This window comes from Tetrao urogallus (genome assembly GCF_951394365.1).
Source record: "Tetrao urogallus genome assembly, chromosome: 7".
NCBI lineage: Eukaryota > Metazoa > Chordata > Aves > Galliformes > Phasianidae > Tetrao > Tetrao urogallus.
The window spans coordinates 44,943,876-44,968,127 of record NC_136820.1 but is presented as its reverse complement, the minus strand read 5'-3'; the positions used below and the strand labels follow the sequence as shown (position 1 = coordinate 44,968,127).

The window sequence follows — 24,252 nt, the reverse complement described above, 5'->3', positions numbered from 1 at the left end:
GTTCTAGTTTGGCACTGACACTGCCAGACAGACTGAGCCACTGCACAAAGCCACCAAGTGGATCTATCTGCACCGTCCAGTGCCCCAGGACTTCTCAGTTGGTACACTGCCACAAACGTGTCAGCTTTGTTTGATCAAACAAGGAGGCATCCAAACCACCATGCTTGGATACGCAGTGGTGACGAGCCCTGTGACTGTGCTCGGAGCTAGATGAGACCTCACAGGACCAGCGGCTGTGCAGACCAACCTAGTGATTCTCCCTGAGCAGTGGAGAATGATGAAGAGCTTATTAACACAGGCACTGTGCCACACCAAAGCAGTTAAGCTGCCCTAGCTATAGAAACAACACGGCTGTGTCTGCATGGCACTGTGCCTGAGCTAATAACCCTGTCAGACATAAGCTCACACCGCACTGAGTCAGCTCCAGTTTCTCTGTGCCTGTGACCAGACTCAAAAATTCACAGGGATTTGAGAGTTTTCTCTATAGGTGCAGTCTATCCTTCCCACAAAAAACAAACAGAAGCTTGATTCCACAAAAAGGATTTTGATCTGATTTTAAAGAGTGACGAATTGTTTTAAATAGAAAGTCCTTGAAAATATACTTCAGTGAAAACTTATTAAATGATTTCTATCCCAGTGTACATGAAAGTGCTGCTTATGATCTGGATGATTGGTCTACGTCAGTTATTTAGCCCAATTTACAAATAGCCTTAATTACAAGGCACTAAAGGGACCTGCCAGCAATACCATTATCAGCCATTACTGTGACATAACCCCACTGTAAGAGTAGACTGAAGCACAGATGATGGAGATGGCTAAAGTAAGTATTCTTGCATTTATTCCACTTGTTATTCATTGTAGAAGAAAAAGATCATCCTTCTCCTGCATAGTGAAAAGACAAGCCAACACGTACTGCATCCAATGCATGCTCTGCCTTGAGGCAACACAGGGGCAAGAAACTGGGAGTCAGGTATCACTCAGGACTTCATTCCAAGCAGCCTGCTGCCAATTTTTAACCTCATATTAATAAATGGTAAGTCTGAAGAGTTTTAGTATTTGGCAGGACTACTTGTTCCTGACTGACAATGAAAAGATTCCCCATCTGCACAGTAAGGAAACACCACACCAGATAATTTCTAAATGATGACTTGAAGAACATAGCTTTTAGTACTGTTGGCCAAACCACTGATATATCAAAGTAATTGCAGGCTTAACTTTAGTCTCATTTACTATAATTACAGTTACAAGATGCGGCAAGTGAAATTCCAACTGAATGTAAAGAAAAAAAAAAAAAACATACAGTGAAAGTGGTTATACATTAGAACAGAGTTCCAGAGAGGCTGGGAAACCTCTGCCTTTGAAGAACTATCAAAATTTGACTGACGTGGCCCTGAGCCATCAGATCTAACCATGAAGCTAGTTCTCCATCGATCGAGGAGACTTAGCTACATTATCTCCAGATAGCCCTTTCACCTCTGCTGTGCTAGGATATGGTAGCAGACAACACACTAATGATTAGTACCTAAAAATGAGACAGATGAAAAAACCACACTATCATTAAAAATGTAATGAAGAGAGATTTTCAAAGAGTAACATGTATCTGGCATATTTCCAAGAGGTACTGATTACAGCAAGACATCTGAAAAAGTCAGAGGTAAGAAAGTCGTTCCATCTTGAAAAAGAGCCATACATGTTTTGACCTTCCTCCTCTGCAGTCTAAATCTTACACTTCTGTTTTTCATGGCTCTGAACTCTGTTGTAAATCATTTTGCTAAAGAAATTCTCCTCTTCCCAAACTACGACAGCAGTTTTTTGTCATGGTTTTTGCTGTAGTACATTCTCTTACAACTCCATTGCCACTGGTGATCCACAGTAATGCAGCTACGCATGACATACATGACGTAAGATACAGAGCAGCTTCTTTCACATAACCTCCACTGTATTTTAATCCATGTTTTAGTAGACCTAAAGAAAAGAGTCACACCAGTAGAACAGCTCAGTATCAAGGTGATCAGCTTGGTTTCCCGGTGATTACCTGTTCAAGCTGTTTTTGGACCATACTTTGCTGCTCTGTAACGTGCTTAAGCTGTTCTGCATCCTCTTCTGGGAACTCACGGCCAGCTTTTTTGGCCGTACGCTGTTTTGCTGAGAGTGCTTTTTTTGACTTCCTGTGTGCTCCAATTTGCTCCTCAAGGTACTTCTGTTGCATTTGAAGAAGCTGTTGTGTTTCTTGCAGCCATTCCTCATACTGCTTTCTTTGTGAATCATCTAGGAGACAAGGGAAATAACATATGATATGATCTCGTCGTACTTCTTAGAGATGAAGTTTAAAAGTCACGTTCCCCCTCTTATTTTATGAAACTGCTGGTCATGTTCAGCCAAATTTGACAGAAGAGTTGAAATCTCAAGAGATATTAAGCCTTGGAGTGGTCTCTGTGAAGGAGACTGCCTTTACTGAGTAAGTAGTTTTAACTTAGTCCCTACATTTTGAGAGACGTGGCCCGCTATTTGGTCAGTACATGTGCACACGCTGGCCAGTGAGCAAATGCAGCTTTGAGAGCAGCTGCAGAGCCCAGTGGAACCCTGCCTGCCACAGAAAAGGGCATGAGGAAGGACTTGGGTAGAGGGAAAGAAATTAAGGAATAAGGACATAAATTTCAATGAAATATGTCTAATTATTTCTGACGCTTGCAGACGAGGTTGGTACACTTAGAAATAACAACAAAAATAGACTTAAGGAAAAAATGAACATCAAAAACATTCATCATAAATTCAAGAAATGTAAGGAAGATGGTATATGGGACTGGAAACGTGCCAAGATCTGCTTTATACTTCAAAATTAAATCCTAATCAACCGCTGATTGAAGAGGGCAAGGGAATTTGTACTAAATTGGAATAGCTGAGCACTAAGGGAGAGTTACAAGTTATTTAACCTATACTGAAAAGTGCAGCAAAACCCTCCACAAGAACATCCTCATCACATCATGGTCCCCACTTCCAGTAACAACCATGTGAGCAAATGCAGAAAGGCATTCTCCACTTGCAGAGAAAGACACACTCCACTACAAACATAAAATAGAAAGTGGATGAAACACTACTTCCTTCCAGCTGAGACCAACTCCCAGCCACTACTGATCACAGAAACTACAGTATGATTCCAAAGGAAATGCACAAATTTATATTCTGAAGTGTAACAGATAACTTATTTCTAATCACAGGTGGCATCAGCTCCACTTCTTCTCACACAAATTTTGAAGGATCATTCGGAATGGAAAAAGTATTGGGGTAAGCTGATTTGTTTTTAGAAATGTCTGAAAATCCGGATTTCATGACAAACATCTGACTAATCATTTATTACAAATTATAATAGAAGAAATGAAAATATATCTATCCTACAATGTAAGTTACTGCAAGAAAATGAACCAAAAAACCCTGAGTTTTTTACATCTTTGTTTCCATTGTAAAAATAACTTTTTTTGACCATCAGCACAACGGCTTCAGCATCAGTGCCTCTTCCTCCCCACAAACCACTGCGCTCTCATTTAGGCTGTAGCTGTGACATTACTCATTTTCCAAATGAGAAATACTGATCTGCTAGGGGCAATCCATTGCTCTCATATATTTTTCTGGAGGCAAAACAATCATGTCCAATAACACACTTCATTGGCGCTGAGCCCAGAAAGCGAGACGCAAGGTTTGGTGACAGTACCATTTGTCTTGGGATCACAGTGTGGCAGTGAACTGGATAATCAGGAACAAGGCATGGAATTTGCCTTGTGTGGAACGTTTGTTTATCTTGTATAAGGAATAAAGACATCCATGCAACGGTATGCTTTCAATACAACCACCTTTTCCTTGTGCTCTAACCCCTACCACATTCCTCTTTCACAGTTGTTGCAGTAGAAACAGTCATTGAACCTAACAGCTCAACTGAATCGATTCACAGAGCTATCTACAGCCTCAAGGGGCACTAATTCTTTCAGTGATATATTCTGTGAAACTAATCATGTAACCCGGAGGGACAGCTGAGTGGAAATGATGGAGAGTAACTGCAGATGGAAAGTACTGAAATATTAACAAGGTCCAGGTAAGAATAACTACTGCTGAAATGAAGAACAGATTTTCTCAACTGCTCAGAACCACCACCCCCAACCTGAGCCAGGCTACTGCCAGGTGCCATTTAAAATCTCACCAGAAATTAATACAGAAGAGATCACTAAAGCTCCTCATTGCACATTCAATATTGCAGCTTCTGTTTCTGGAAAAGGTGAAGGTGTTTGCTTCTCTTTCTTATTCATAACTATCAAGTAAAGCTTTTGTAGTAACACTTCTTTGTATGTGGTCCTCCTCTCCCAGCACACGCTGTGTTTTAATTCCTGCTAATGATTCTCTTTCTCATCACAGAGACTAAGACTTACATCTGATCTAGGGCAAGCAGAGTAAGGAAAGCAACATACTAGAGCTATATATGCCTACTTTTGGCAACTATGGTTCCCAGCCAATCTTGCTTAATTAGTGCTTGGAAAGCTTTTGTAGGTATTTTTAAATGACAATGATGCTGCAAAAATGTTTTTGCTTTTTAAATAAAAAATAACCCATCAATACAGATTCTTGTTCTCACTGAGCTCTGAATACTAAACCTCAATAGAAGACCAGTTGCCAGGGATGTTCCATCCCTGGAGACACCCAAGGTCAGGCTGGATGGGGCTCTCAGCACCTGATGGAGCTGTAGGTGTCCCTGTGAACTACAGGGGAGTTGGATCAGACGGCCTTTAAGGGTCCCTTCCAACTCCAAAGATTCTATGACCTGATTTTTGAGGTAGCAGCCTGTCAGCAAAACACAATTACTACTCTCATACAAACACATATAGTACTAATTAACTGTTCCTCCTGGTCTCCCTTTTCATCAGGGTGCTTCTCTGAGGACAGTTTTCTAGAAACAGAATATAATTTATCATGCATTCTTTCACGAACTGATACTGTAGCGATGAAATGATACAATTTTAAGAGGATTAGTTTTTTGAGAGAAATCAGTTTATGGATATTTTATTTAGAATAACATCATAAAACATTGAATTGGCTGATGTGTACTTACTGACAAAACCAGGACCAAAATTAGGAGGATTAGGTCTAGAAATCTGAGGTGTCAAACTTCCATCCTAGAAATTTCAGCAAAACATACAAGATAAGGAAATTAAATAATGATCCAATTAAAACAAAATCTAGTTATCATTATTTAAGATTTGTGTTGTAAACTCAGTATCAAGTTGTCCTACCTGTGTAATGGCCTGCTGCATGTGATTTTGGCCTTCATTGGCCTGAGCCCCAGGCACCGGCTGACCCATGAAAGGAAACCTATTGATACACAGACACAAAATGAAACTGTAACTTTTAAAACTGGTGGGTATCTTAAGGAAGAGGGCATTCTGCTCTCCACTGGGATATATTTTATTTTGAAAGGTGATAGACCATGGATTTAGAGCAAAAAAACCCTATTTTTATTACATTGAGAAAGAGCAATCTCACTGTGTTCAAACAGAGCTTACAAACACCTTTACTAAGCCATGTTTTCCACACCTCTATGATTTCCCTTCACATTTAGAAGATGGTATTCAAGCATTGCCTACCTGTTCATAACCATTGGTGGCATCCCCATGTTACTCTGAGCCATGACTTTATTGATCCCCTTGAGGGCTACCATTTTTGCTTTCATTATAGGATCAGTGATTGCATCAAAGTCTAGAAAAGAAAGACAGTACAAATGAATTACATAACCAAACATTGCAAGCTATTAATTGGAACTGACTCATTTATATCTCGTTCATACATAAATCACCAGCGAAACAGCTGCATTACTATTTCAAATTACTTGTCCTCTTCATTTTGAATTTCAAGGCTAATATGTTGTTCCATATACCCCCTAAGGAAAGTTAATCCAGCTGTAACTGCTCTTGTTTTCAGCCATAACACACAAAGAAAAGTAGACTGGGTTGAGAAAGGCTCTAGAATAAATTTGGCCTATGGGCCAAGCGATTAATAAATTCTATTTATAGTTTAAAGAATCATGAAGAGCAGTTGTTCCTCAGTTCAGTTGGTAAACTGACACACAATCACAAACATACTAAGAAAACCTCTTCAGTCACTCTGTTGTTATTGGTAGAACTACAGGGAGAAAAGCACGTGGCACACGCCACATTCAGCATCTGAAAAGATCCATAAGCACATAAACCATGCTCTCTCCTGCCAACTCTCTGTTAGTTGGCCCAGTAGAGCTGGACAAACAGGACTGACTGACAGTCCCCATGAGGCAGTACAGAACTCTTGAGGTTGGAAGGGACCACCATCTAGGGTGGCTTGACTACGTTCAGTGATCTCTTTGAGACAACCTGAACACTGAAGAAAATAAAAAAAGCAGTAGAAAAACCATGAGCAGAAAATTGGGATACTGGATATCAGAAGATCAGCTATTGCATTTCATCATCTAATTGTTTACAAAGGGCACACTTACTCCGTATCACATGAGAAGTTATAAGAGCTGGTGATGGATAAATTAGCATTAGCACAGTGTTACCCTGGTCCTGGTAAACTCAGTATGAGCTCTGCAAAATTCAGCACTTCACTACATTTTCATTTTCCAGACTTCCATTATACCTCCCACTCAGGCTGCTTTTCTGTTACGCCATCTTCACAATCCAAACATCCACCTGCTTCATTCAGCGCTATAATGTGTTTAAATATTTAATCCTGACTTTTTACATAACTAAGCAGAACAGACAGATCACCACATACCAATATTAGGGAAAAATGGCTCTGAACGTTGGCGAATCATGGCTTGCATCTGCCGCTGCTGCTGCTGCTCCTGCCTTTCCTGATCCAAAAGATCCTGCAGAAGAAGTGGCTGCTCCTCTAGCAGTAGTGGTCTCTCTCGATTTTGTTGCTGAGCTAATGGCTGAGGGAGCATTATCTGTTGGGGACCAGATATGCCACTCGGGCCAGGACGGCTTGTCACAGCCACAGTTTGATTAGATGCCTGTCCTGTCCCAAAGTTATGATTAGCCGACTGACCCTGAATAAATCCTGGGTTTGGTGACCCTTGAGAAAAATTATGGTTTATTCGTGGAACCATGCTCAAATTGGAATTTAAAGTGTTTTCCAAGATCTGCCCACCAGGTGTCAGCAGTGTTTGAGGAATACCCGATGCATGGTTCAGTTGAGACGTTGGCAAAGACTGTGAGGGAGACGCTAGCGTCCTTGCCTCGGCGTTATCTGAGCTTTCATTAGCTAGCAAACTTGAGAGGACTGGTGTGGACCCAGAAATACTGCAGGAACTTACTGCTCCTTGAACAGGCACTGGAGCAGATCCCTGAGTGTCTGGACTAGGCACAGCTGTTTCTTGACTGGTAGTAGTTTTGTCAGGGAATTCTAGATTAGCAGGCTGCACAGGAGCCTTTTCTCCATCTTTTAACTCTGTTTCAGTAGCCTGTTGAGTACTTGTTGATTCTGCATTTCCATCGTTTCTTTCATTTTCGTTCTTCTTTTCCTCATGAGTGTTTGGGGAAAGTATTTCTGTTTTAATTTCATTTTCTGTAGTAGATTTCTTTGGCGAAGACAGGGTCTCAGGATGAGCAACAGTTCTATCCCCTTGCTCCTCTTTTGTTTCTTCTGTCTTGCCCTGGATATCCAGCTTGACATCAATGGGGACACTAAGATCTAGTTCTTCATTAAACATTCCTTTCTTATCCCCCACATCAAGGTCTGGGTCTGTGTATGCAATTATATCAAATTCCCCAGATCTTAGAAGATCATCAAGGTGAGGATCATTGGTTTCCAAGTTATCTAAAGTGTCCAGCTCATCTCCTTTTCCATCCTCTGTGTCTAGATTCAAGTTTTCAAGATCTTCATCATCCAAATCTTTGACTTCAACCCCATCAAGGTCTTTCACATCCAAATCTTTTACAGCTGGATCATCAGGATCAAGCTTTTCTTCCAGACCATCACTTGACTGGTTGGGAATCTGCATATTTGCTGATTCATCACTTGGTGCAGATGCAGGCAAAGATGGTCCTGAGAAAGCATCAGCTACTGGTGGATTGCTTAGAGAACGTATTACAAGTGCGGGTGGGTTGTCAGGGTTGATTTGATCCTGCTGGGGTTGTGACATATGCTCCAACCCAGCAGACATCTGCAACTGGTTAGGCATACCTTGAGAATTATGTCTCAGTGGTTCTGCCTGTCTTGGGCCTGGAAATTCCTGCCTAGGAATAAACCCTGCGTGTCGCTGATGTTGCACTGCTGGATCCATTATGTTTGGTGCAGAAGGATTAAAAGGCAGCCTTGGCCTCCCATCAGGAGCCCTGTGACGCAACTCGATGAATGCCTGACCCAAAATATTGTGCTGCTGAACCTGAATTCCCTGTGGAGGAAAATGCTGAGGGATCCCCGATGCACTGTTTATTTGCGGATTGCTCACTGGCCGAGGCATATCAATAGACAGAGATCTTCTCAATTGTGGTGGAACTCCAGCACGTTGCATTGCCTGCTGAGGACTGAGAAAGCGTTCCTGGCCTGATGGTGGACCATGGCCACCTCCTGGAAACCCAAATCTAAAATAAAGTATAAAAGATAAATTACCTTTTCTTTTTTTTCAGGACAGCATAGCCTGTCATACTCGACTACAGAACTATTCACCAAAATGCTTTACATGATACATTCATTAAAATATTTAAATAAATATTTTGCTGATTATGTTTATATTTAAATGAGCTTTATGACTACAATAAAATAATTGCTTTAATTATGTTTAATAAACAACCTGTTTTAAATTCCAGTCATAATGGATAGAAAACTCTGTGATATTAAGATCTGAGCAAATAAACTACATATTAATTCAATACAGTATGCTTAAAAAATAATGTGCAGATTTACTGAAATAAATTCAAAATATTGAAAACATTTATTCCCAAGACTATAATATATATCAATATTAGTATTCACTGTAAAAACAGCACAGACAAAAGTCAATATTGAATTATATATTCATTAGAAAGCCAAGCAGAAATATTACATTTATCTATTATTGAGACAGCAAAGCTCAAATCAGATCCTTCTTTTTTGGAAAGCTGCCCTACAACAATGGGTGACAGTATCACTCATTGTAATTTCCACAAGCACTGCAGTTTCTGCTTTTTTAATTTATCATAAATTCCCCATAAAAAACAGCACAGAGCAGTGTTACTAATTACAAAATGCACATTCCAATGTTACAGATACTTAAAGCTTACTACACATAACCTCAGTAAAATCACCAGCTCCTGCAGACCGTTCAGATGACTTTTTATCTCCAAAAAAACCCAAGCCCTGTATCCAATGATTTCTGTAGATTTAGAACAACCACTTTAATAGGCTTGGTTGTACAAGACTGAAGACCTTACCTAAGACCATGAGGTCTCATTCCCATGGTGCTCATATCTCCTGGAAATTGGGGTCTACTGAACTGCCCATCACCAGGAAATGGCCCACGTTGATCCTTTGAGTATACTGTGAACCTTGGCCCACCTGGAGGGACAACAGAGGATCTAATATTCCCAGGATACGGAGGAGGAGGGCGGTTAAAAATCTGATTTAAGTTGTCTTGCTGCCAGTGCTGGAGAGGAGTTGCATGCGGAGGAGCTGCTGGATCCTGTAAGGCTTTTTCCTGACGAACTGCATTCTTCTTCTGCTGTTGTTGTTGTAGAATAATTTCACGTAATTTCTGTCGCTGTTCCAAAAAAAAAAAACCCAAAATCATTGTGCTGGACTTTGCAGATGACGTATTTTGAAGTGTTATACTCTGCTGCTTTAAGCTTTTGGGATGAAAGAAATTCTTCAGTCGTTACAGGGAAACATTATACTGCCATAATCATAGCAGAATTTAGGACTGGGACTGCACAGTGCAAGATGATGGTAATATAATTTTATCTCCAGATCTCTTGTAATTAGCGTGAAGCTTCTTTGCCAGCTAACAGAAGCAACAAACTCTTTCCTCTATATTACCTTATTTACTATAGAACTTACTCTAACTGTGTGAGAAATACTGGCGATTTTTTCTGCTAAATCTATTTCCTGTTGCCCCTTCCAAATAGAAGACCAAGCAGCCTTCTACACGTTGAATGTAATTCTATGTCTCAGTAAGAGCTGCCTGCCAAACATTCATTGATAAAAGCCTGGAGCGACAGTTCCTGCAGAAGAGCAGTGACCAACAGCAGAAATAACCTCAGCATGTTTGCTAGCCATCTGAAAAGTTTGATGTCTGGTCTAAGATCACTGCCTACACCCTCCTCAATCTGTGAGCAAGTCACTGACAATCAGTTCTACAACTCCTCTATTACAGGATTAATTGCCTATACAGAATTAATTGTCCTTTCAAGGTGCTGCATTCTCATATTGTAGATAAAATCTTCAATGGCTTTGGCAATGGCTTCACTTCTTTTTTGGATTTTGTCCAAACTTCTTAAAAATTACCAATGTTTTTATATTTCACATTTGCATTATCCAGAGAACTGAATGAACATAGAAAGCGAACAGAGAATTCTACATTACACACCTACGTTTAATGTCAAGCCAACCCTTCAAATATTTCACAAAAACGGGGGAAATATTACTTCTGAACGTTGGATGCCATTAATATTAAGTATTACTCTCACCTGTCGTAATTTCTCAGTGTCTGCTTGAGACATATTCATGGTATTCTGTGTATCCGTTACTCCTGTAGTGGGTGCTGGGCCAGGACCTTGTGAAACTTTGGGGAACTGCTGTCCTTGAGAACTCATTGGAGAATTTGCAGATGCACTGAAGTTGCCCTCAGCTCCAGGCCGTGACTGTTCAGCAGCATCGTGGGCTAGTTGACCAGTTCCAAAAGATTCTGGCTGAGGTCTTGGAGTCATCGGTGGTTGATCATAAAGATCGCGTGCTGGAGCAGAAGGACCATGGTTAAATGAATCTGTTATTGCAGGTCCTGCTGATCTGGGAGTTTGAGAACACGGGTCTGACGGCCTGACAAAAGTGCCCTGCAACCTGTTCTGTGATGTCTGCAGGAAAGGATCTCTGTTTGGTATTAGACCTGGTCTTGTCATTGCAGGTCTGTTAAAACTCTCCGGTATTCCTGGTCTTGGAGTTGCTGGTTGCTGAGAATAAGGATCGTTCAGAACTGGCCTTGGTGTTCCAGGAGGTTGAGCATATGGGTCAGAATGTCTCTGATTTGTTGGGGACTGAGCAAACAAATCCGCTGGCTGTGCTGGTCTTGGTGTGGGTGGTTGCTGCATATACGGATCAACTGTGGCAGGCCGAGGAGTTCCTGGAGGTTGGGCGTAAGGATCAGCAACTGGCCGAGGAGTACCTGGAGGCTGGGAGTAAGGGTCCTGAGAAGCTGGCCTTGAAATGGGTCCAGACTGAGGGAAAGACTCACTCTGCTGCCGCACGATCCGGGGTGGATGGGCAAAAGATTCCTTTATTGCTGGATGGGGAGTAAGAGGAGGCTGGCTGTATGGATCGTTAGACTGATTATGGGAAAAGGTATCCACTGGCCTTGGTGTCAGCGCAGGCCTTTCATATGGATCAACAGCAACGCGCCGTGGTGTAGCTGGCATTGATGCATACGGATCTTGTGGGGACTGAGGTGGGCGCATGGGAGTTTTAAAGTGTCCAGGGCTCCCATCAACAGGAGTAGGAGTAGGAGTCAATGGTGGCCGTGCATATGCATCGGCAGAAGTTACTCTCTGTCTCTGAAACGTATCAGTTCTAGGAGCTGGCTTAGTGAACGGATCACTGCTTCCAGCTGCTAAAGGAACTTTCCCTGACTGATCCATAACCATGGGTGATCTGGGAACCCCCAGTGGTTTGGAGAACTGATCTGAGGTCATAACAGGCCTGGGTGTGTCTGGCGGCTTTGCATAGGGATCGCTGCTACTTGGAGATGAAGAACACGAATCCCTGACTGGTGAAGGCCTGCTTCCTGATGGTTCAGTTACCTGAGCAGGCCTGGATATAGATGACTGCGGTGCGCAGGTATCCAACGGTGCGATGCTACCTCTTCTAACAAAGTTCTGATTACTGGGGGCTGGTCTAGGTGTTCCTACCATTTTAGCATATGGATCCATTGGGGAAGGTGGTCTGGTGTTTGCGGAACCTGGAGAAAACATCTGTTGGGATGATGTTTGAGGAGTCTGAGACTGAGACAGCGAATCATGTACCGGGATTCGGGTTGGAGTAGGGGGTGGTGCTTGTGGTTTGAGGAACACATCATCTGATGATGCTGAAGTAGGTGTAGCAGGTAGCTGCTGCTTTGCAAATAGATCCTTATGGAATGTTTGCTGTGCAGGAGACATGCTGCCACTGCCAGCCTGAGGTGTTAGGGGGCTCTGGATCCCACTGCTGGGTGTGTCTGAGCCAGACTGGCTCAGAAGCTGTTGTGAACCAAACTGCTGCTGTTGCTGCTGCTGCTGCTGTTGCTGCTGCTCATTTTTCACTTGTTCAAGCTTCTGTGTGGCTTCTATTTTGGCTTGCTGCTTACTTTTTTGACGCATTTGCTGTTTAAAAAATATAAAGAAAAAGGTTGTCCTTTTACACACATATATATATATAAACAAAATCTTTGATGAGTAAAATGAATCAGGAATTAAAACTTCTGGATACACTAAAGATCAATTATGAATAGCTGTAAATTGTAAATGCAAGAGAGCAGAGAGCATAGCTATTTGTCAAGTTCAAACACCTTGACAAGCACCTTGATTGCCTGGGAAGAAAATTTCCCAGGTTGCCTAAAGAGCAGCACGGCTTTCCAACCTTATGCTCCAAAGATGAGTACCAACAGATGCAGCACTGATGGAGGTAAATGGGTTCCAAGAGACAAGCAGCCTAACTTGAAGCAGCAAGCTGCACAAGTTACTGCTATACAGGGTATATAAAAACAAACCACTGCACCAGCTAGCCATACAAAGGAAGAATAACCTATCTCCACAGTAGGTTAAGATTTAAGAGTCAAAGCTTTCCAACAAAATTTTCCAGCATTTACAGGCAGCTTCCTTTCTGATAACACCAATTTTCTTCCACAACACCTGAATTTATACTCTTCTACAAAGAAAGACTGAAATTGATTTTATTAAAACAAGATTCCAACAATGCAATAAAAGGCAGGAAGAAAAATGACAAAAAGCCCTAAATGCAACACACCTGTCTGAATTTCCACTCCTGCTCATGTTCTGATTCCCTCTGTTTTAATGGATCTTTAAAGAGGTCGGAGTCAATACGTGAGCTGGGATCAATGCTATCCTGTTGCTGTTGCCTTTTCATGGAGTCATTTGACATCTGTACTTTATTGATGCGCAAAGCAGCTCTATTATCTCTGGCTTTTTGCTGAAGAAAGAGAAAAAAGACATGTAGTTAGTCTCATTTTCTTTTGCTAAGTGTGAAAACTGCATCTGTTATTCCTACAAAACCTAAAATGAAATTACTTGTAAAACTTTTTTTGTTTTGTTTTTTTAAATACGCACGGGCTTGTGAAAACTACCTTACTATTACTATTACAACAAACCCCAAACCGAAAATACTTCATTATCTTTAGAAATCTTACATTTAAACTAAAACACAAAGAGAGAACTAAGGAGTTGTCAGCAGTAGAGGTTTTCTATGAGTCTCTGTTCAGGTACTGTGCTGTGCCAAAAAAGCATGAATCTCACCAATATACCTTTCAAACTGCACACTGTGGTGGTCTGAAAGCCGAAGATGTGAGTACAGCAGATGATAGTTTGGATCAATAAAGACCAATAATGTGAAGAACTTCAATGACAAGAAAAATACAGTCTACTCCATTAAACAGACTCTATAGATCTCAATCTGTGTTAAGTCAGTAGTATAAACATAGGATATGGGCTTGTGCATCAGGAAAAATTGGATGAAAGAACAGCAATTCCTCTTCAATGAGGCATTTCACAGCTATCCTGACACTTTAAAACATCTAATGGAAATTTCAAAGGGTCTGTTTTACCACCAATATAGGATGTGACTCCTTTGCTGAATCAACTCCTCATATCTTTTCTACCTTTTTTACCTTTTTTTTCAGTTTTCAAGTGGTGACTGCCTGGTAGAAAAAGCTTAAACTCTTCCCTCCAACAAGAAACGAGGTGCGGTAACACAGATGAGAGCAACAGGGCAGCAGTAATATTCCTGCCATTTCCTCTCTAAGTGTCAAGATTATGCAAGTAAGCAAAGTAGAAAGCCTACAGTGAAAATTTCTTAGTTTTATTAGACACATTTCTTAGTTTTATTTCTAAGGTAGCCTTCATCCCTTCTCAGCTGAAAGTTCCTCAGTTCAGGCACTCAAGCAGCTTCTTGTGTGCACAATGCTACGTACAATAGAAACAGCCGCAATGTAAGAGTGCATGAACTGTAACATCTGTGAGGAAACAAGAGGAAACAACTACTTTGTACTATGCAAATACTCATGCACATGTCTGTGCAACTGAGTGTTCCCATTCTGCAGACAGAGAGGAAATAATTTTTGCATCTATTTCTTGGGTATCCACTAGAATAGGACTGCATTTTTCCAGAGCAGTGAGGAAGGAGCATTCAGTAATAGCAATAATAGTAAATTGATAAATGCCTGGATAAAAGCCTATCCTTTGAGGTCAATAGTTTCTTGTAAATGCTGCATGGAAAGAATTTTCAAGATTAAATACAAGAAATGATATAGAGGTCCAAAGTTGCTGAAGTTACAGGTCTGAATAAAAAGCAAAATAAAGACAGTAACTAAATGATACAGAGAGGGATTGTTTCAAGGGTTTCAGAAAGATCAAGACCCTTGGTCTGGGTATGCATTTCTCACACTGATTTTGGAGTAATAACTCATCTCCTAAAAGCTGTCAGCAAGTTTGTTTTTGTTTGTTTTTTAATTTGGACTGGAAGACATCATGTTGGTATTGCTAACCTGTGTGCCATCAACATACGTACATGGGGATCAGATTTGTTTATTAACAAGACCATGTTGGAAAAACATTGGGCGTGGGGTAAGGAAAAGACTGAACACATAATCCTGCAGAAGTTTACACAGCGAAAATGAGAACAATCATCCAAGTTGCTGTTGTGATGAAAGAAAGAAAAGAACCAGGACAGGATGAAGATTAACAGCATATGAAAGGAAAGCACATTCACCAACAATGGTTGTCTAGATCAAGAACAATGAAACTAATACAGGTTCTGAGGTTTGGATAAAAAGAGGCTTTAACAACAGGTGTCAATAGGGTACAAGGGTCACCAATTCAGTGGCAGTTCTACAGAATCAGGAATCAGCATTCATGTACTCCAGGCAGCTGCTTCAAGTATCTGAAATTGCTTGGCCCAAATGTGAAGAAAGCGAATGGTTCTGGTGAGAACAGAGTTGCTTGTGCTCTCCACAACATGGAAGGTATCAAAAGATACCATTTCCATTCCAGACATAAGAGAGGGGAACAGTAAGGCAAGAGCAGAGGAATAAAAGAAAATGAGCCAAGTAGAGATATGAAGCTCTGCTACCTCTGGAATTGGTAGTTCAACATGTGAACAACTTCAGCAACTCAAATGGGGCCAGAACGCAAACACTAATGAGAGAGGAAGATAAAAGAGAGGAAGGTCACATAATAGTTTTTTATTATCCTTATGAAGAAACTGGTGAGGTCCTATGCAGAAGGAGACAAGGGCATGTAAGGCTTGAGGCACAAATCAAATGTAGCAAAGAGGCAGTGAGAACAAACATTCTCATCTCATTTAATGCCTTTATCTTGCACAATACTACTGTAGTTTATTTCAAGGTTGAAAGGCAAGTGAACTTCCACTAACCCTAAACGTATTTAAAAAAACAAAGGAAAATCCCACACAGGAAATACGTTTTTGCTGAAAGCTTGCAAATGAAGGAGGTGGTTTTTCTTACCACATATGGAGCTCTCTCCTGCGAGCTTGCTTTCCTCCACAATTTTGCAATCTGCTTCACTCTTGTAGCCCAGTCTGCAATAGTAAAAAAAATCAGTTAATATGAAAGGCATTAATAAGTTTATTTCGTATTATTTCAACTAAAGATGTATAAATTTCCACATACTATTTAATTTTGCTAATTCACTCACCTGGGAATTCTTCCTTTAGACTGGGGAAGTTAATATTTGTATAGAGAACAGGTGCTACTGTCGCCATTTCACCCAATGCTTCTTCTTTTTCCCACTTAAGAGTGCTTCTTTGAGCATTGGACATTGTATCACCTTCACCTTCCAAAGGTGGAGCAGATGGTGCCCATGAGCTGTTTGGATCACTTACCATTGGATTGTATGCTGGATTCTTATCCCTGAGAGATCAAAAAGGAGTTTTATTTTGTAAATAGATTTCTCTCAATATACAAAAACAATTAGCACAGTACTTATTCTGCTTGCTATCTTAATACCCAGCAGACTGCAAAAACATAGTTTTTATAGTAGCTCTCAATAACCAATCAGTTAAACACTAACAGTATCACAGTACTAATAACACCACTATCATCCAAGCAATAAATGCTAAGCAGTGGCTGTTTCTGACTTCCCATCTTAACATACCTGGTATCAGCATATGGTTGTTGTGTTATGGGAGAGAAAGTGCCCAGGCCACCTCCAGGAGTCAGAGCTGTATGAGGGAGATGAGGGTTAGGGCCAATCAGACCATTCATAAGTGGCACTCTTGGAAACGCACTCTCTCCTAGAATGACAATTTTAAATTATTATTTTGAAGTGTGAATACTTTTTGAAGTAGAGGACAGAAGTGTAGTGAAGAAGACATGCCTCATCTAATGAAAACTAACTGCTTTCAAGTTCTATAGCATCACTAAATCAGTAAGGTTGGAAAGGACCTACAAGATCATCTAGTCCAACCATCCATCCATCACCAACAGTTCTCACTAAACCATATCCCTCAACACAACCTCTAAACATTCCTTGAACACCTCCAGGGTCAGTGACTTCACCACCTCCCCAGGCAGCCCATTCCAGTACTGACCTTACAGTTTTGGAAAGATTTTGAAATCAATTTACTTTGGTTTGCTATAAGCTTGTGTTCTGTTCTACCAGATCACATCCCTGTGCAGATCTATTTCTGTCTAAAAAATTAAGGCTTTTTTAACAATGGGATTTCCAAAGCTATTGCTCTAGCCTGCACTGCAGTGCCATATCACACTTCATACTGATGTACATTCCTAAAGGCTAGTGGTCTGTATTTTTGTTGTTATACCCAGATACAGCCCTGCAACAAAGAAGAGAAAAATCCATGCTGCTGCCAAGCATCACACATGGATCAAGTTGCTTTCAGTCTTTACACAGTTATGATTAACCACCTGAATGAAGCACTTCCTCTTCTGAGACAGCAGCATACCAAAGTAAGCTTCATTATCTATTAACTCTGGAATTTGTAACTGATAAAGAGATACACCTAGTCAAATGAACATCATCACTGTAATTAAATGTCCAGCCTAGCGATATGAGGGCAAATATTTTATTTATTTGATCAAAATATTAAGCAAACGTGGCATGAGCAGATTTATACCAGCAGATGGTCTTTGCAGATGTTCCTATACAGAATTAACATTGACCTGTGTGTCCCTGTCACTTAAATGAAATCATAACTGTGTTCTGAATATTTTCCTAAAAGCACAACAGCAGATCAGAAATCTATATATTCACAGAGAATATATAAACACACTGAAACATTCTCCCATGCTGGAGGTCATTATCTTCTTATTTACAGGTGACATAAACTACACAGAAAAGTTTAGTTGGGATGAAAGTAATTCATCAGACAGCATTTAAGAGAATATGCTATCTCATAGCATGCTGTAACTGTGAAGACCTGGCAAGCAAGCAGGAGCCAGGCCTCTAATTCATGCAGGAGGCTAATAAGTCTTGATGAGAACGGAGTGTTAATTTTATTTGAAATTGCTGAGACTTGATACAAGCTTTCCCATTACTGAAGCATGTATCTCATAGAAACATGTGGATCATTACACAGTAACTGAGCAAGTTGTAAATCTAAAACTTCGTAACTGCGGCAATTCCCATAGGGAGAACCTTAAACAATCCTACAGAGTTCAAATGCTGAAGTCATCTCCAAGTACCCAAACAACTAGGAAACTGGTACTGATACCTGCATTATCTTTTGCTTTAAATCACCTCATTATTTGATTTAAACTGCCTCCTTTCCAATAATTTTTGTCATCTTTCCTTTTTATGGAAATACAACCAACTAGGAAACCGATCATTTCTCTTCTTATGATTAATTGGCAGGTGAAATCAATTTGCATACCACTTTTTGCAGTACCAGTATTGCAGAATGGGCACTCCTTACTTGAGTTCAAGGAAAGCCCACTAATGGTGATGTCTGATGAGAAAAGAATGCATCTAATTATGCTCATACATACCCCTAAAAACCTGCTCTACTGGTAGCAACAACAAGTCAAATTAGTCTGCCTCATGCTTTCAATATAACAGTAGCAATATGCTGTATCAATTCATAATAATCTTAATAGTAAGAAAGAGGATAAATGATGTATTTCAAAACTTCTTAGCCTCCTCTTTATTATTTGGATAGGAATAGTTAGCATGCTAAACTGAATTCTTAAACAAAATTAAGGCTCCCTAAACGAAATTAAGAATTAGCAAATCACTGTCACACAGACTTTCTTATTACCCTTGAGGAGGTACTCAAAGGTAATGAAAGAGCAAACGCAGAAGAGAACACATGCTTTATAGCAGACAATTTCTAGAATATGAAAGTGCCAGCTTAAATAAAAGCTTCAACACATCACACAAATCCAAAATAACTGTAAGTATATTTAAGTTAGCAACATTTACCTGCACATGAATCACATGCTGCCTTTCAAGCAGTTTTAGAAAAATGTTCCATATATTATCAACATCAGCTTCCATGAGTTAAGAATAGCAGGAAGTAAGACATGCCCTACTTTCATGTCAGTATTTAACAGATGCACAACTCTCCTGACTAAGCTGCTGTTTTTAGAAGTAACAAATGAACATACCCTGACTGTGCAAAGACATTAGCTGTGGTGGAGGTGGAGGCTGTGGCAAAGGAGCTGTCTGTGTGGTTGCTGGACTTAGGACAGCTGTGAACAGATCTTCGACATCTTTTCCTCCCAGCTCTGCAAAAACACTGTGCATGAGTTGGCTGGCATTGCTTATAAACTGCATCTTGTAGAAGACAACACAGATTTAGAGTACATACCTGGGATTTTGTACAATTTGCCAAGAATAGCACCTGTGCAAATTAAAAATATGGGATGAGTAATCATAAAACAATGCAATAAAATTAATTCTGCAAGCAAGAAAGTAGCAGTACGTGGGTAGCAATGTGAGTTCAACAACAGAAAGCATTTTCCAGAAGAGTAGATCAAGAACAACAAAAAATTACCATCTGTGACCATTTTGTCTAGTTCTGGACTGAGGATTCCATCCAATTGTTCTTCACTCAGTGGCCGTGAAGTTGGGTTGACATTTGGCTGAGGCAGAGAAGAAGGATCATCAGAGATGGGACCAATGTCCAATCCAGCTAAGGAGGGAAGAATACAAAGTTAGACACAAATACCAAAATCTACTGATTGAGAATAAAAGGTATAAAACATCTTTTCTCTAGATGTGAGCTATCAACTAAATGAAGACTTCCTTAAAACTTGAAAGGAAAGGAAAAAGAAAACGTTCATTAGAGAAAAGTAAACAAATACCCCCAGCTATACACTTCCAGTTTACTGTATTGTTTGAGGAATGTTGATTGAATGGAATGCAACTGGAAGAATGGGAAAATTGTGTTGAAATAAGACAACTGACTTCAGGTACAGCATCTTCTGAAGCATGTAGTTCTCAGTAAAAAGTTCATTGTAATTATTTTTCACATTCTAAAAACAATCACGCTAGCAGTCAATATGCTTTATTGTGTACCTGCAGTTTCACTCCCACACATTCTTACATATTACATTAAATTATCTACCGAAGTGTTCTTGAAGTGTGCTCAGTATCAAACTCTTCACAATAGTTTCCATTTCAAGAACAACTACTGAATATTGTAGGTTACAACTAGTGATTTGTTGATCCTGACAAAACATAACTTCCTATATAAATTTCATAGCATCCCTTACATGCCAATATAACTCTCAAAAGAGAAACATCTTTGAAAATAAAACTATACACTTCAGTATTTAAAATATATCTCTGTATTAAACACCAAATAAAAATAAATTTAAAATAATGAAACATGCCATTCGACTTATTGCCAAATTGTGTACTACGTAAACTGATGAATCATCATCCAGTAGAAAAAAAGATATCCAGTGGAAAAAAGATATCAATCTAACTATTCATGCTTTAATATATTCACATTGTTAAAATGCTTGTAATTTACTAAAGATACCACTATGATAAAAACAATACACTACTTCTGTAAGTAATATTATACAGCGACAGCAAGAAAACACATGGCTTTGTATCATGAAAAACAAAACCTCAGGAAGGTTTCCAAATACTGGCAGCAAAATTTTATGCAGTACTTCACTAAATGCAGCGTGCAGAGGTCACATTAGACTCAAACAATACAGAAAGAGTGGAAAATGGAAGCATGAATTAGTGACACAGTAAAGGAATGCTAGTTTCTACACATGCAGTTCTTTCAGCTAAAGTCACTAGGAAAGGTGACTACTTCTAACCATGGATCATCCATTGTTTAGTTTCTTACCAAATGGGGAGGGTGAGTTCTCAACCTGGAAAGTGCATAAATCAAGACCTACAGGACCCAAACCAGATAAAATGGATGATTATAACATGAAAACAAAACAAAACAAAAGTAAAGAAAAAGCTTCATGCTGAAAAAGCTATGCAGGTATGACAGACAACAGCAGCTACTTTTATTCTCTCTTAAGCAGCAAAGCAAAGAGACAGGTAAAACAAAATGTTGAAGAGGCTGTATGGTTGTTTTGTTGGCTTTTTATTTTCAGTTGGTTTTTTTTTTGGTAGAAGCCAACAAAATCATCTCAAACCAAGGTGTTTTTAAAATATGAAAACTGTATCTGAAATAACCTAGAGCATAATCCATAGGTATAAAACAACCACATCTATAATGTAGAGAAGAAAAACAAAGCAAACACCAGAGAGACCTCATAAACCCACACACCTGAATGATCTCCAGACTTTACCAAATCATCAGAAAGGATTCCAAGAATATCATCGTCAGTATTTAAGACTTCAGAAAGATCAGCTAAGGGGTCATCGGTGCTACCTGTAAGAGAAACAAAATAAAATCAACCAATTGTGGCCAATTGTTAAATGTTTAAATGCGACTGTGGTGATAAATGAGAGCTTGTGCTCTAAATTCAAATATAGATTTACCAGGCTAAAAGAGCCCTTCTAGTGTGCCATGCTCTGCAGGTTGCCCTGAAGTGAGAAACAAGTCTCACTTGTTTGTACTATAGCCATGTTCAGAAGCCTAAATTCTTCAGTATTTCTGAGTATAGTAAAATCGATAATGTGAATCAGTCATGTGGAAGGGAGACTGGATGGACTTAAGGGAAAAAAAGCACCACAAGATCAAATGAGAACTCAGTATTTAAGATACAAAAGCCTATGAAGGCAAAGAGTCAAAAAAAGTGTTTTGTAAAGGAGACAGCTAACAGCAAGAGAACAGAGATCATAGAACCATAGAATGGTCTGGGTTGAAAAGGACCACAGTGATCATCTACTTTATGTGCAGGGTCACCAACCAGCAGACCAGGCTGCCCAGAGCCACATTCAGCCTGGTCTTGAATGCTTCCAGGGATGGGGCATCTACAACTTCCCTGGGCAACCTGTTCCAGTGTGTCACCACCTCTGTGTGAAAAACTTCCTGCTAATATCTAACCTAAACCCTCTCTCTCAATTTAAAACCATTCCCCCTTGTCCTGTCACTATCAATCCATGTAAGCAGTCATTCCCTCTCCTGTTTATATGCTCCCTTCAAGTACTGGAAGGCCACAATGAGGTCTCCCCAGAGCCTTCTCTTCTCCAAGCTGTTGTTAGTGACCTCCTCTGACCTGCTCCAAGAGCTCAGCATATTTCTTGTACTGGGGTCCCCATGCCTGGACGCAGTACTGTAGATGGGGCCTCACAAGAGCTGAGAGGAGGGGGACAATCACCTCCCTCTCCCTGCTGGCCAGCCCTTTTTTAATGCAGCCCAGAACTCAGTTGGCCTTCCGGGCTGCAAGCACAGACTACTGGCTCATGTCCAGCTTCTCATCCAACAGGACCCCTAAGTTCTTCTCCACATGGCTGCTGTGTTTGGTTCAACTTCATCACGCAGGCTGGTATCTAACACCAAGTGCACACAGTTAATATCTTCACTTGGCTGGTCGGCAGAGGACTGACTTTATCTGTCTTTTAACTGAATTCCTGTCTGAAGTCAAATAAATACTAAAGAGAAAAAAGCCTTTACCAAAGAAGCACCAAGACAGTATCAGTAGCCTTCAGTACTTCTGCAGTATTGGATGCTGTGGTGTTTTTCTCCACAGCTTGAAAACTGTTCCTAATAATTCAACTTCTAATTTAAATATAAATACACTAAATAGCCAAAAAGGACTAAGGTGAAAAATGTAACTGAAGTGTTTACCATCCATTGTTACAAACTGACTGTGAATAAATTCAGGCTTTAAGTTAAAGGGCTTCTAACTATTAAGGCAATCAGATTCTGTAATGGCATTCCAATGAGTTTAGTAGGTTGTAAAAAAGCTAACTGCTATCACAATGGAGCTGGTTAAGACTATAAAGATACCGAGGGCCAGTGACAGAGGAGGCTAGGCTCCATGATCCATAAGTTTCATACTATACATTTCATCTAAAACATTTTTTTTTTTCTTTTTTGCCAATTTTAATTCAGCGAGTGCTAATTATCTTGGAAATAACTAAATCCCTTTAGTCAGCTGCTTCAGATCACAATCAATAGCTGGTTGACATCTGCTGCCAAATAAATAGCTCAATACTGCTCATTAATTTGACTCTTCAGAACTGAGATGTAAGCTAAGACAAGGCTAAAAGGAGAATAAGTTGCTTGTAATGCAGGATCTCTAACAGAGCACTGTGCTACTGCTAATCTCATGATCCCGACTCCTCTGATGTATTTACTTTAAATGTTCAAAGAATAAAAATGCCTCTCCCAAGGCTGCAGCCACCCTAACGTGTTTAATCAAACACTACCTACCTAGTTACAAAATACCCCAGCAGCACTGGAATCAGTTGTGCAGACCCCTCTCTTTTTGTCCAGGAAGAATTCCCTTAGCATTCCTTCTCATTTGCAGAACCTTCACAGAATACATCTTGCCAAGAGGTATTTTATTTATTTATTTATTTTTTAATGAGACACAGCCAGGTAAAGAATCCCAAGAGTGACACATGGAGTCCCCAGAGCACTCAGGATGTACAGATCATCATCTTCACCAATGAGCCAGGCACTTTGGAGACCTGGCGATCCCAGCAAATAAGCCTCTGCACTCTGCTCCAGTGCTCTTTTAAATGAATTTAAGGCTTGGGACCATGTAAAATACACTACATTGGTGTGCCATTCATGTTATGGGAGAGATTAGTCTTATAACTGAAGATACAAATTGCAGCCTCTTTACCAGACAAAAATCAGAGCTTCAAACATAGTAACCACTAACTAGTAAGGTAATGAAGACTCAACACTCTTCTGGCTGCCATCACTACTGGCCAAAGCTTTGGCTACCCTTAATGAAGCTCTAAGAATAAATGGTCACAGAATGTCATTGAAATACACTGTAAATTCATTAGGAAGCTGAACACATCACTGTTAACTGCTAACACATAACTGTTAACAACACTGTTAACCTCAGCCCTGTATACACGCTGAAAAGCAAAGCAGATTCAGTAACTTCTTCAGATGTTTGAGAGCTCTTTGGAAGATGAACTTTTTCTAACCCTTATCTCTGGATTCAATCAATCAGAGTTTCCCAGAGAAGAACAACTTCCTTGTGGGAAAGATCTATCCAGTTAAGCATGGACTCTCACCGAGTTAGCAATCATTGTGACAAAAAGCACTGCAGGAAAATAACACAGCAACAACATGCTCCTACCACCTCCTGGTGCAGTGAACAAAGCAGGTCTGTGTCAAACTGATGAAAATAGCACAGGTGCTCTTTTACTGCTCTCACCACCAGTTCCTCTTCAATGCTAGCCAGAAGGGACAATG

General features: G+C 40.1%; 1 protein-coding gene across 1 annotated transcript in view; it reads right to left on the bottom strand.

Moving 5' to 3' along the window:
- Positions 1-24,252, bottom strand: part of KMT2C (lysine methyltransferase 2C) — a gene marked incomplete at both ends in the record, with an annotated part of 185,447 nt that overhangs the window by 17,047 nt on the left and 144,148 nt on the right. The window contains 15 exons of the mRNA XM_079538074.1: positions 2,036-2,268; positions 5,096-5,159; positions 5,277-5,355; positions 5,628-5,739; positions 6,790-8,603; positions 9,432-9,757; positions 10,683-12,563; positions 13,207-13,389; positions 15,938-16,011; positions 16,128-16,342; positions 16,587-16,725; positions 19,061-19,174; positions 19,258-19,290; positions 19,444-19,581; positions 21,193-21,297. Of these exons, the coding sequence (XP_079394200.1) occupies positions 2,036-2,268; positions 5,096-5,159; positions 5,277-5,355; positions 5,628-5,739; positions 6,790-8,603; positions 9,432-9,757; positions 10,683-12,563; positions 13,207-13,389; positions 15,938-16,011; positions 16,128-16,342; positions 16,587-16,725; positions 19,061-19,174; positions 19,258-19,290; positions 19,444-19,581; positions 21,193-21,297 (5,510 nt within the window). The remainder of the gene's footprint in view (positions 1-2,035; positions 2,269-5,095; positions 5,160-5,276; positions 5,356-5,627; positions 5,740-6,789; positions 8,604-9,431; positions 9,758-10,682; positions 12,564-13,206; positions 13,390-15,937; positions 16,012-16,127; positions 16,343-16,586; positions 16,726-19,060; positions 19,175-19,257; positions 19,291-19,443; positions 19,582-21,192; positions 21,298-24,252) is intronic.